This window comes from Salvia miltiorrhiza, chromosome 4, assembly GCF_028751815.1.
Source record: "Salvia miltiorrhiza cultivar Shanhuang (shh) chromosome 4, IMPLAD_Smil_shh, whole genome shotgun sequence".
NCBI classification, from domain to species: domain Eukaryota; kingdom Viridiplantae; phylum Streptophyta; class Magnoliopsida; order Lamiales; family Lamiaceae; genus Salvia; species Salvia miltiorrhiza.
Genome location: NC_080390.1, coordinates 47,940,534 through 47,954,259, shown reverse-complemented (window position 1 = coordinate 47,954,259; position 13,726 = coordinate 47,940,534). Strand labels below are relative to the sequence as shown.

The 13,726-nt window shown below is 34.2% G+C and overlaps 2 protein-coding genes across 2 annotated transcripts; both read left to right on the top strand.

The window, feature by feature from the left end:
* Positions 1-323: 323 nt before the first annotated feature.
* On the top strand, positions 324-2,981 carry LOC131023931 (14-3-3-like protein). Its single transcript, XM_057953590.1, has 5 exons — positions 324-598; positions 1,481-1,992; positions 2,099-2,221; positions 2,546-2,662; positions 2,780-2,981. Exons 2-5 carry the CDS (start codon positions 1,507-1,509, stop codon positions 2,843-2,845), a joined length of 792 nt encoding a protein of 263 aa, XP_057809573.1. The 5' UTR covers positions 324-598; positions 1,481-1,506; the 3' UTR covers positions 2,846-2,981.
* Positions 2,982-7,105: 4,124 nt separating this feature from the next.
* Positions 7,106-13,380, top strand: LOC131023930 (uncharacterized). Its single transcript, XM_057953589.1, has 12 exons — positions 7,106-7,495; positions 8,286-8,383; positions 8,476-8,562; positions 8,630-8,777; positions 8,891-9,568; positions 9,999-10,141; positions 10,229-10,423; positions 10,495-10,585; positions 10,702-10,870; positions 11,358-11,459; positions 11,536-11,632; positions 12,921-13,380. Exons 1-12 carry the CDS (start codon positions 7,322-7,324, stop codon positions 12,940-12,942), a joined length of 2,004 nt encoding a protein of 667 aa, XP_057809572.1. The 5' UTR covers positions 7,106-7,321; the 3' UTR covers positions 12,943-13,380.
* Positions 13,381-13,726: the final 346 nt, after the last annotated feature.

Here is a 13,726-nt window from a genome sequence, read left to right as displayed (position 1 = left end):
ATATATAGTTGGTTAGAATTTTGACTAAGGATATAATCATATAAATTGATCAACGGATCAAAAGTACTAGCTATTTTTGTAATTTTGTAAATTTGAACTATAAAGTGAATAAGATCAAACTACTTATAATAATAATCAAAATTTAAAAAATCCACAAGAAAAAAAGAGAGTTTTTTTTATAGGAGAAAAAAAGAGAGTTGAAGAATATATATATACACAATTAATTAATAATCCAAATATATGTATTTAATTGTAAAAGTCGGTGGAGCTCCATCATTGATGAAGAAACGAACGGGGCCCTACGGCCCATTATAGTGCCCGTGAAACTCCCCGAAAGCAGCCGAAGCGCCTCCCTTTCCGAAATGACGATAAAGGGCCTTGACGGGTCAACGCCAGCGTGTCGCATCCCATGTCCCCGAGAATAGCAAACTCCGCCGTCCCCCCGCCACCTGTCGCTTTCTCATTGGCTGGCCGCCCCTCCCCCCCAAAATTTCCACTATTTAAACCTCCCCGTCACTGCGTCTGTACACACTATCGAACCATTTCGTCAAAGGGCTGACTGCATTTCCCAAATCAAACTCCAGATCTATTACTACAGGTCCACTCTTCTTCTTCGTCTTGTTTTTGTTTTTTTAATTTTTTTGCTATTTTTAGATTGATTCTACCTATTTTGTAGTTAGATTTTATGTGATTGGCTTTAGGTTCAGGTTTAGGGTTAGGGTTAGATCTTTGGAATTTGGGTTTTTTTTTGGATTTTGATTTTTTTCTGCGGAATTTAACTAGTTGCTGGTAGAAATCGAATAATAGATCTGGTGATTTGTAGTTGTGATGATTATCGAACTGGGATCTGATTTCAGATTATTGGATTGTGTGCTTGTTTTACTTAATTCAGTAGGACTTTAAGGAGGATATATTTAGAGTTAGTTGACTTTGTAGACGGTGCATTGTATTACTGTTAATAATTATTGTCGGCGTTGTTTAACTGGATTTAGTAGATTTGATATAGTGGAGAGATATAAAAGGTTCCGGATTTGATATTGAATTCGAAGGTTTTGAGTTTGTTTGTTAAATTGTTAGGAATTAATGTCACTTCATATGCGAACTTCCGGATCTAATTACTATTTATTTCTCCTTAATTTTTTGATATTTTACGTGGTTAGTGATAATTGGGTGACGAGTAAAATGGTGAACACTTTTTACAAAGAACTTTCTCTGAAATGTAATGGTTATTCATGAAACCTAACCAAAGAACTTCACTGCGTACTGTAACAAGTGATTTGGATGTGTGTGTTGTTGGTGTGTTCCATATGATGAATGTTGATTTTATTCTGTGTGCCTTGTATTGGAAATTTATGAGTTGTTTTAAGATGGGAGGTTGTTTGTCGCTTAACTTAAAGATTTATGTTATTGTTTAATGAAGTCTTTAAATGTCAGAAAATCATAAGCAACCTAAATGTAAGGGTTTTGAATTTTGCCACAGGTTTTGTACTATTTTAGCTCATTAAAATGTCACCAGCTGACTTATCCCGTGAGGAGAATGTTTACATGGCCAAGTTGGCTGAACAGGCTGAGCGTTATGAGGAAATGGTGGAGTTTATGGAAAAGGTGGCAAAGGCTGTTGATAGTGATGAGCTGACTGTGGAGGAAAGGAACCTCCTCTCAGTGGCATACAAGAATGTGATTGGTGCTCGGAGGGCTTCATGGAGGATTATCTCTTCCATCGAGCAGAAGGAAGAGAGTCGTGGTAATGAGGATCATGTTAGCATTATTAAAGAATACCGGGGTAAGATTGAGGCAGAACTCAGTAAGATCTGTGATGGGATTTTGGGACTCCTTGAGACCCATCTCATTCCGTCTGCCTCTTCTGCTGAATCAAAGGTGTTTTACTTGAAGATGAAGGGTGATTATCATCGGTACTTGGCTGAATTTAAGACTGGGGCTGAAAGAAAAGAAGCAGCTGAGAGCACTTTGCTTGCTTACAAGTCGGCACAGGTAAAATAGCTTTAATTTGCATATTGTTTTTATGCTTGTGGATTTATTGTTCATGGTGCTCTTTTTTTCCTTTTCCTGACCTGTTGTGTTAATCTTTACTATGTAGGATATTGCACTTGCAGAGTTGGCTCCTACTCACCCTATAAGGCTTGGACTTGCTCTTAATTTCTCTGTTTTCTATTATGAAATCCTTAATTCTCCGGATCGTGCTTGCAACCTTGCAAAACAGGTATTTGAGAATATTTGATTGTTCTGTAGAATATGATATTATTTTCTAACAGTATCTTGCTAGAACTCGTATCTTAAAACTCTTGAAATTAGAATTGGAAAATGACTTTCAGAAACTGAAAGCAGATGTGTTTTCAGTACTCTAATTAGATACATCATGTTACATGGGTTCTTGCCCATTTTTCCTCTCCTTTACTTAAGTGTGTGTTTGTTTTTGTCATGAAGTATACTGGTTAATTTTTCTTTCATTCAACCATTTATCACCTTCTTTTTTATTTATTTTTGTATAGATGTTCACACATGGTTCATTGTTGCTTTTATGCAGGCTTTCGATGAAGCTATTTCTGAGTTAGATACGCTGGGTGAGGAATCATACAAGGACAGCACATTGATCATGCAACTTCTTCGAGACAATTTGACTCTTTGGACATCTGATGTAGCGGTACTTTTACAGCCCTGAAAAGAGAACCAATGCTAACTTGTGCTAGTATATTTGAGTACAAAATGATATAAGGATGAGTGTTTATTTCCTAACTTTATGGTTTTGGTTGGGTTTTAGGAAGAAGCTGGGGATGAGATCAAGGAAGCACCAAAACGTGAATCTGGCGAGGGAGGACAACAGTGATGGACATTGTATTATGTTGGATGTATTCTGAAATATGTTTTAGTATAGAAATCCTTGTGCCGTAGTAAGACTTGATGGTTTCTTATGTGTGGTACTGGAGGTTTCTACATATTGAAATGTTTTTCTCATATTTTAAGCATGCCGTCAATTTTGAAGATCTAAGTGCTTTTCATTGCTAGTGTTATCTAGGTGCATTTGCAGTTAAATATTTGACTGCAATTTTGGGACCTCCACAAAAATTAGTTCATTTTCATTTTTGACAAAGTTTTATCACACGGTGGGTTCTCTTCTTCACTAACAATACAATTAATTATTTTTATTAACATTATCTTTTAAGTGATGTTATTTCTCCATTCACAATATACTAATAATTTTTATTAAAACTCATGCCCGAATCTTCTAGGATTATTTTTTATGGACGAAGGAGTATATTATTATTATTATTATTATTATTATTATTATTATTATTATTATTATTCTCCATCTCCCAAATAATTTCATACAAGAGAGGAGCACGAGTTTTCATACGAAATGATAAAAAAGTACTTCCTTCGTCCCAACTTTTAGTATTCAACTTTTTTTTGGGTTGTCCCACATTTTAGTAACCACTAGTATGACCATTCGTGCGATGCACGACGAACATTGAAATTAAATTATATATTTAAGTAAATAAATAAATATAAATATTAAATAAAATAAAAATATAAATTTTCAACTTTGTATAAAGCGTAATGATAATTATTTCTATTAAAAAAGTTTAAAAATTAATTTGATAATGAAAATTAGCATTACGCATTATTATTATAGAGTATTACGCATCATAATAAATAAATAAATATTTTCGTATACAAATATAAATAAGAAGTTGTAAAGTTTTAATGAAAAAAGAGAACATAAAATATTAATAAATTATTGATTTTTGATATTTTTATACTATATTAAATTTACGATGTATATAAAATATTTTTTCATGAATCAAATTTGACAATATTTACAAAAGAATTAAAATATAAAAAATAAAAAGAAAAAAACAGTGAAAAAATTGGTGGAAGAAGAGAGAGAAAAAGAGAGGGAAAAAACTCTTCTTTTATATATTATATAGATTTCTATTTATGATAAAAGCTATTTATGGTAAAAGTAGGTGAGACCTTTACTTCACTTTGATTATTTTAACGCTCATATAAAAGGTAAGATCATTATTTCACTCACAACATCCAACTACTTTATTAAAATACGTGACACTCTCAAATGGGTACTAAAAATTGGGATGGAAGGAGTAATAAAAAATAAGGGTAAATGAGATATTGATAGTGGTAAAAATGTGGTTTCAAAAAAAGTTAGTGGTAAAAATGTGAAAAAGTAGAGTAAATGGAGTATTATTAGTGGTGGAACATAATTCATAAATTGAAGATAGGTTTTCGGGGGGGGGGGACAGGCCGAAAAAGAAAGTTGGGGAAATTATTTGAGGGATCTAGAAGTGTTATTATTATTATTATTAGTAGTAGTAGTAGTAGTAGTGAAAATGATTTTCGATTGTAATTGTCTATTTAGTTAAGTTGATATGTATTTCGGATTTTTTTTATTTGCAACGAATTTATCCAAAAAAATTCTGAGTTTCGGATTCAAAATTTTGAATAATATTGTTCGAATTGAATTAAGTTTTTAGAAAACAAATTCGGGTTTTCATATCGGATCATATTAGACAAAAATTCAATACAAATCCGAATACTCACCTCTACTTGAATTTAGCCGGTTTTTTTTTTTTTTTTTGTATTTGAACCTGAATTCAAATGGTATTTGGTTACATGTGGTCGAATTAAATTGATTAGTTATATGGATAAGCGTAATAGTGTCAAACTAGGGATGCTAATCTAACCCAAAACTTGTGGGCAGCTGCGATTAGATCGATAATTTGAGAGAGTTATGGTTGAAAATTTTCAACCTAATAAAATTACAGTCCGAATAGTCTAACACTCGATAGGGTTGACCCGAAATAACACGACCTAATTAGAAAACAATGTGTTCCACTTATTATATGATTTTTTAAAATTTATTTGATTTTCAACTTCATTATTTTGCTTTCAACAATTAATATAATAAGTTTTTATTTTCTTTTAAAATGTTTGTTAAATGTATTTTGATTCAATATTATAAAGTTATACCCATCATTGTATTTTAAAATGTTTATGAAAATTATTTTGATTCAATATTAAAATGTTTGTGAAATGTATATTTATTCAATATTGTGAAATGTTTGCACCCCTTCTGAACACCAAGATGGATAATAACAATGATATGAAAAAGACGAACTGTTCTACCCATACTGTTTCCACTCGAACGGATGGGGGGCGGCAGTCTACTCTAGACATCGCGCCTCCTAATTCCTCCACAGATGCTCTAATGGCCGAGGACTCTCTCTGGGATGATGACTTGGACCAATCCTAGACAAAGATAAACAAATTGCTATGCACGCCACAGTTGGGCTTCCTTCCGCTCCCCTTCCGAACTCGGCGAACCCAACCTTTTCGGAATTTCAAGAGGGAGTTACGGAAGATGTGGAGGGTCCATCGATTGGTAATGATACGGAGATTGTCCTGGAGAGGAATGACACTACTCTTCCAACCCGACAACACAGATTGATATTGTCTCCCCGATGCATTGTAGAAGTACAGATATGGCTTTGATTGTGACGCCAAGAAAGGCGACGATGGAGGATCCTCTCGCGCCTCGCTGAGGGCGTTCGAAAGGGGCTACCAAAAAGGGGAGGGTTTCTGATTCCTCTATCAAGCACCGACTCCGACGTATAATCAAGAATGGTATGTCTTCGGATTTCCAAAAAGCAGCAGGTCGTGCCGCTGGTGCCGTTTTGCAGGGCGCTGTTCTTGACACTCCGTCGCTGGTGGAGTTTTTAAATAAAGTGCACAATGCTTAGTCTGGAGGCGCGCTTATGCAAAATTTTGTGGTTCACTCTTCTTTTTCCGACGTAGCTCGAGCTATGTCGATCGTGGTTTCTAAGAGATGGGGAGATATGCTGGACGACGAAGACTCTTTCGACGAGGACGACCCTCTAAAAATGTTCTCATAATTTTGGTTGTTTTTCGGTTACCCGTGGCTTCTCGCGGGTGCTTTCGTCCGTTTTGGTTTTATCTCTTGAACCTCTTTATTCCTTTTCAATAAAATTTCTATTTCAGCATTGCACTTTTATGTATTTTTAATCCAATATTTAACATAAAGTTTTTAGATAAAAAAAATAGAAAATGATAATAATTTAATAAGAATGTGTCCATATTTATATACTCCCTCCGTCCCCAAAATAAGTTCCTCTTTGGGGACGGCACGAGTTTTAAGGAAAAGTGGTAAAGTGTATTGATAGTGGAGAAAAATATGTTATAATTAGTATTGTGAGTGGTGAAAAGGTGAAAAAGTGTTATAATTAGTATTGTGAGTGGTGAAAAAGTGAAAAGTAATAATAAATAAAGTATTATTAGTGGTGGGGTAGTTGTCCAAAAATGGAAAGAAAGAAAGATGAACTTATTTGGGGGACGTCCCAAAAAAGGAAAAAGAGGAACTTATTTCAGGGACGGAGGGAGTATTTAATAGTTGCACATTAGTTATTATATAAGTCGATGTTGAAATGTCACTTATTTATACGTGTATTCGTTTGTTACAGATACTCCCTCCGTCCACGAAAGAACTTCCTAGGAAGGAGTGACACAAATTTTAAGATTTTTTTTAATGTATTAATAATGGAGAAAATTAAGGTTGTTGAGTGTATTGGGAGTGATGAAAAAGTGTTGTAATTAGTATTGAGAGTGGTGAAAAAGTGAAAAGTAAGTGGTGGAATTTAGTCCAAAAATAGGTAGGAAGTTCTTTTATGAACGTCCCAAAAAGGAAAAATAGAAAGTTATTTTATGAATCGGGGAGTATAATATTGTCAAAAGAAATATATATATATATTTTTAATAAATTTTCGAGTCTGATGAGCTAACCCAAAATCCGAACATTACGGTTATGGTTGAAAAAAAAAATTAAAGCGTTTTAAATACTCTCTCCGTCCCACTCCAATAGGCTCATTTTTCTTTTTGGGTTAAAAAAGTTGTACTTAATTGGTGTGGACCACACTACTTTACTACAATTTTTCTACTAAAAAGTAATTTTTCTTAATCTCCGTGCCCAAAAGAAGTGAGCCTGTTGGAGTGGGACGAAGAGAGTAATTAAATCATTGTTGATTAAATTTATTTTGGAAGCGAAAAAACAGCGGGGAATTAGAAGTGGCGGGAAATGCACAATATTTTGGTTGGCGCTTTTGTTTGAATGGAAAATTGAAAGTCCCTCCACTCTCCGCGCATCTACTAAGACAAATGGAGCAGCCAAGTGCTCCTCTGTCCTAACCAACTCATACTTTTAAATACTCTCTCCACTTTCACGCTAAATACTTCCCAAAGTTCTGTGTTGGTTGGAAGCTTTCCGGCCACAATGGCGGTTGATTCAGGCGCTGCTTCCAATCAGTTACTCAAGAGCCCTAACAAGCTCACCAAATCCCAAAAAGATGCTCCTCTTTCTCCAAAGGCCAAGCGAAACAATTCACCTGGCATCCGGCTTGTCGGTGGTCGGATTTATGATTCCGTCAACGGAAAAACTTGTCATCAGGTTTGATTTCGGAATCCAAGAAATCCCCTCTCTCACTACTTTTGGTTGTTTAATTATGTCGTCGCATGTAACTGTAAGCCTTAAATGATTGTTTATTTTTTGGGAACTAATTGTAACCAAGTCCTGCTGAGTTATGTTAAGCTTCTAACCAAGTAGGAGGCATCCTCAAACTATCAAATTGTTAGCTTTCTCCATGAGCTTTAGCGAATCCGATGCTTCTATTGTTGTGTGCAATCTATGTGTAAAAATAACCAGATTTCACCAGAAAACATTAAACATGGACGAGGAACATACAACGGAACACAGAGAAGGTAAGAAACCCGTGTCTATTAGTGTACCGTGTCAAAAAGTTAAAAGAAAAGGTGAGAAAAGACTTCGGTGTTTGTTTATGCAATTTTACTTGGGACTGATAAATAGACTGTGATGTGATTTAATACTCCCAATGGCCTTCTTCTCAGTGGTGGATCCAGTTACATGGGGTGCAGCTGCATCCCAAAAAAAAAGATTTTTTTTAATAGTATTAATATTTATATAGTATAAATTATTATAGATTTAGTTTCTCCAACCATGAACTTTAAAATTAAACAATATTTGGGTATCTTTATTTTTATTATTAAATATTTTTTATATTTATAATTATGTAATTATTTTTTCACCCTCAATTTGAAAATCTTGAATCAGTCAGTGCTTCTTCTTAAGCCATATGAGAATGTTTTTTCCTTGTTTATGCTTGCAAACTCCCCTTAATTGGTTTCATTTGTTTCTCACATTTTATCTTGGTTTATGGAAGTGTCGCCAAAAAACCAGGGATTTTACTGCTGCATGCAAGAATCAGAAGAATAACAAGCCATGTACAATTATGTATTGTCATAAATGCCTCTTGAACAGGTTGTTGCTCTTTACTAGTTGTCACTGTGTTTTTGAAAGCAACATGTTATGAAAATACTGTCAGTTCTTATTTACCACCTGTTGCGAGTTAGGTATGGTGAGAAGGCAGAAGAAGTAGATGCTTTAGGAGAGTGGAGCTGTCCCAAGTGTAGAAGCATTTGCAACTGCAGTGTTTGCATGTGAGTCTTCTGAATTGTTTCTGAATGCTTGTTCAGTGTGTTTCTGATACCATTGGACATTGTTTAGGAAGAAAAGAGGTCATCAACCCACTGGTATACTTATTAAAACGGCGAAGGCAACTGGCTTTTCATCTGTTTCTGAGATGTTGCTTAAAGGAGCTCAACATTTGAATTGCGAAAAAGTTGTTGCAAAGATGGCTGCTTCACCAAAGAAGGTGACCTTCTTAAGAAACTTTTGAAGCTTGCTGTTTTGCTAGCACATGCATTAATGATAATTGACATTGCTTATAAGTTTGTTTGTCTTTTGTTATGGCTCTAAAATCAACAGCAAGTTGCCCCTTCACCCAGAAAGCGGGGCAAGGAAAATTCTTTTGATGGAAAAGTTGATGCAAATTTGCCAATTGACACCGACAAGAATTCCAAGAAAGTTAAGAAGGTCCACAAGGGCAATAAGGATGATCAAAGCCCCGATAAAAGAAAATTGGAGCATGAAGCTTTTGCAGAAATGTACGACCGTAATAAGAAGCATGAAGCTGAGGGTACTGGTTCATGTGGTGCTGAGAAGTCAAAGCAAATCAAGAGGGGTAGATCATATGAGCTGGAAAATAAGAAAGATGATGGCGAAATATTGAAGGAGAAGAGTGTAAATGATGTAGAGAAAAAACCAAAAAAATCAAAGAAGGGGTTAGAGAAAGATGATAGTGAGAAGAGTGATATCGCTTTAGCAAGGAGAACAAGTCCTAGAAAATTAGCTGTTACGCAGAAAATATCCGACCAAGAAGCAAAACTCAATGTTGGGGTCAATCCAAAGGAAATTAACATAACGGGAGATGAAATTAACTCTGCAAATACTCTGGTTGTTTTAAAGCAGCATAGTGCTAATATTTTCCCTGACATACCAATGCCTCTGGGGACAGAATTGAACAATGTTGCTGGGATTGATGTATCGACAGAAGATGTTGGGAATGCGTTGCAGTTTTTAGAATTTTGTGCTGCTTTTGGAAAGGCAAGTGACTTAGCTTGCAACACCTACTTATAATACTCATTATTTCTACCTAATTGGGACTCCACACTTGTATATATTGCTGATTTATGATGTTCTAATTTTTACCCCATGGAAATTACATTTGTGTTATCTACTCTAGTGTACATGCTTATTTCATATGGTCAATCAATTTAGTAATGAAAAATTATTTTCTATCTGTTTAGGTACTGTCAAGAACTTGCTATGCAATTTAACTCAATCACTCTCCTATGCTTTTATGTTATCATATTTAGATTCCTTGATATTTAAATGTTATTTGCATATGAGAATTGTTAATTCTAATAATCTTAATCATATAATTATAGTTTCAACAGCTCTATTTACCCTGTATATCATAAGTAGCATACTTGATCTGAGGCTCCTTGTGTATATATTTGGTTCTGATCAACAGATTCTAGAGGTGAAAAAGGGACAGCCAGAGCATGTTCTTCAAGACTTGTTCAATGGGCGAGCTGGACGCCGAGGAAAATTTTCCGTGACAGTCCAATTTCATATCCACCTACTATCTATTTTAAAGACAGAGCAAGGAGAAGAGTATGGCCCACTGTGCTGTAAATTAGCAAGCAGTTATTTTCTTTTACCAGAATAAGTTAATTATTTTACATTTTCTTTTCTATATAGATGTGGAGAACTAAGTCCATCAGTTGGAAAAAACTCATGGTTCAATGCACTTAAGAACTGCTTCTCTGAGTCTCAAAGCTTTGTTAAGGCTCAGGGACTGGATTGTTTAGAGAGGGCATCTGATTATGAATCTTTAGAACCTTCGGAAAAGCTTGGGCTTTTAAATTTCCTCTGTGATGAAATTCTTGAAACTGAGTAAGTTCATTTTTAGTTTTACTTGTAATATTAAAGGTTCATGGGTATTTACTATGCTTTTTAATTCGCAGAAAGGTGAGGAGTTGGATGGATGAGCAAAATACAGAATTTGCTGAAAAAGCCAAGGAAGCTAGACAAAATGTTATTGCTGCAAAGCAGAAGGTAATTAAAATTATGAAATATCTTTCAAAAAAAAATTTAAATTGTGAATTAGCTTGCTGTTATGGAACCAGAGCTTTCCATAACTATTTTCTTATAATCTTCAACCACCCATGCAGGAAAAGTCTTTGAAGCAGAAAATGAAAGATGATGTTGCCAAAGCCATTATTGCTAAGCATGGTGCTCCTCTTTCGATTTCAGAGCATGAAGCCATTGTCTCCAACATTAAACGGAAGGCAGCAGAAGCTCATGCTAAGGTGCTTGAGTCAAAGGGCATGCTTGTTGAAAGTAAGTATTCCATGTTTCTTTCATAATTTTTGCTTTCTGTTTATAATGTTGGCTCAGAGATCCTTTGAACCTCCTGAAAGTTGTCTGATGTTCTGTCCATGCATCCCAGTGCACCACTGGTAACACCAGTGGATGCTGAAAGTTGGATGTTATTAAATTGTGAATTTTGTGTCTTTATCTGAATGATCTTACACCAATTTACTGTCTTACGTTTTAGAAGATTGACAAAACCTACTTTTTCTACCCATTTGTTGAACCATGATTGAGTTGGTCATTCCTTAGGGTTATAGAAGATCAGTTCCTACACATGGTCAAGTTGAAATGAGTATAAGCTTGCATTCACAAACTCTTTAAGCTGGAATAATATTTCCCCTGTCCTTTCTAATATCATAGTTTCTCTTACATTGCTCAATTTGTTGGAAACATGTCAACTAATTACTAACATATATGTGCCTTGAATCTTGATCATGCTATTATGAATCTGTAGAAAGTCAGACTTGCAATGCTGTACGGATAGAGCCTTTCCTTGTGGGACATGGAGGTAATGCATACTGGAAACTAAATTGTTTTGGCAATGTACTGCATCAAGGTAAGTTATATTACATTGCATGTTTTCCTTTCTTTAGTAGCCATTTTATCGAGCTAACTTTATCTCTTATGTGAAGATGTTGGAATGGGAGACACACTTACCTTAAATGAGAAATGGTTTGCTATTGATGATGAAGGAAAAGAAGCAATTCAGAAGCACATTTGCTCTTTGAGGTAAGTTATCTTCTCCACGGTGTCAACCTCCCATTAAAATTTGTTTCATCCAATGTGGTATAAGCACATTGAAATCGAATGCTGCTAAAGAATATGTCTTGATTGGATTATTTTAAGCTAGTACAGTTTCTTGGTTAACTATAAAATTGAAATCAATATCCACTGCAAAAAAGCAAAATCAAACAATATGGTTGTACTTCAAATGGAAGCAACTGAATGCAGATTATCTATGTTGGTGTTGATATCTATGTTGTGCTATTAATTTATGGTTAAGTTGTATGATCTTTATTAGTTCCAAACAATATGGTTTTAGTTCCTCGTTGTACTTCATTATTTTTCATGAAGGTAGTTTTTGTGGTTTGTAAGATGTTTGATTGGCACAAGACAACTATAGCGATGCAAGAGGAAAATGTGTGTAATGTTTATCTGTTCATGTTCATGATGCATTCATGACATGAATAAAATGGTAACTCCTAGCATTATTTCCATCCATAATTGATACCCTAGTTATGTAATAGGTTAAGCCCACGTTTGGTTGGGTGTTTTTAGAGGTTGGAAAGGGATTCAAGTAATTGAATCCATTACTTGTTGTTTGGTTTGGGTAATGAGATAACCATTACCCTTACTTGAAGGTAATCCAATCATCCAATTTGTTACCCCTCAAAATAGAGGGGAAACAAAAGAAAGGGAATCCCATATTAATGATTCATTTTCATTGTTTAACCAAACATTCAATAAAAATAATGGTTATTGTTACCATTTTACTCCTTTATTCGATTCCATTCCCTTTTCATTCCTCTACTTGAACCAAACGAGCACTTAGTTAATAATTAATACCTCTCCTTGAATATTGTGTTTAACCTTTCTTGATCATTCATAACTAATTACAGAAGGATCCTCAGTTTTTTATGACAATTTGAGATCCAATCTTATAAATACCTAATTCTTCGTCAGTGAAAATAAATTTGTTTGTTTCCATTAATTATTAACAAGATAGTCTTAGTTCTTTCTGAATGTCTTACATAGCAAGCTAAAAATAATATAATGAAAATATTATTTTCTTCATATTATTCCACATGCAAATGGTCCACTTTATAATATATTAGTGCAGGACCATTTCATTTAAATTGTAGTATCTCCATCTTGAAAGTAGTTGCTACTATGATGAACTAATCAAAGTGAATAATTGTTTGGTTAATTTGAATAAAGCATAGTAGTTCGGTTGTGATTGGTGTTCTCCAATCTGTTTGGTTATTTTTCAAGAAATTGAATAAACCTTTTCTTGCAGGGGAAAAAGGCTGAGGTTCTGATGTAGATGGTACATAGCTAGTGGAAAATATGTGCTATAACAAATATGCTTTTTCAGAATATGGATGAATTAACAAGTCGAGATGATTAAGAGTTCTCCCTATTTTGTTGGATAGATTTGAGTTTGCACAATCTTTGGAATTGTTTCCTGTAGAGGATATTCTGACGAGGACTGGGAATCATTTCGCAATGAATGTGTTGTGCAGGAAAGTATTAATTATGTGTAATGTTGGGAGATCATTTTAGTTGTTAGGAAACAAGTCGTGGACAAAATATCATATTAGAAATATTTTTTCTACGTTTTCATCTTCTAGGATTAATGCTTAACTAAAATGTTGTAAACGTAGATGTTTAGCACTTAGTGAAAGATATTTTTCAATCCTATATAGACGTTTTATTATTTTTGTTTTAATTAATTAATGATTAAAATTTGGTGCTAATCGTATTAAGGATGAAAATGATATAGTCAATGATACTCTTAATTTATGAGGTCGTGGATTTAATTCCAAATTTTCTTACCTTTGTATGAGTTGTGTAATAATAATAAAAAAAATCAAAATAATCTGTTCATTTTAAAAAATAATAAAATTTCCGCTTATTAACTGAGTACTTTGAATGAGAATATTATTTTTACTTCGCAAAAAAAAAAAAAAGTTATTGGCTGGACAGAGCTTTGAGTAAAACTCAAATTTCAGAGAATATGAGGTAAATATTGTTGGTGGGTGAAAAAAAATAGGATGAGTTTTGGAAGTCAATAATTCACGTGGTGGAAGCAGAAAGAATAGG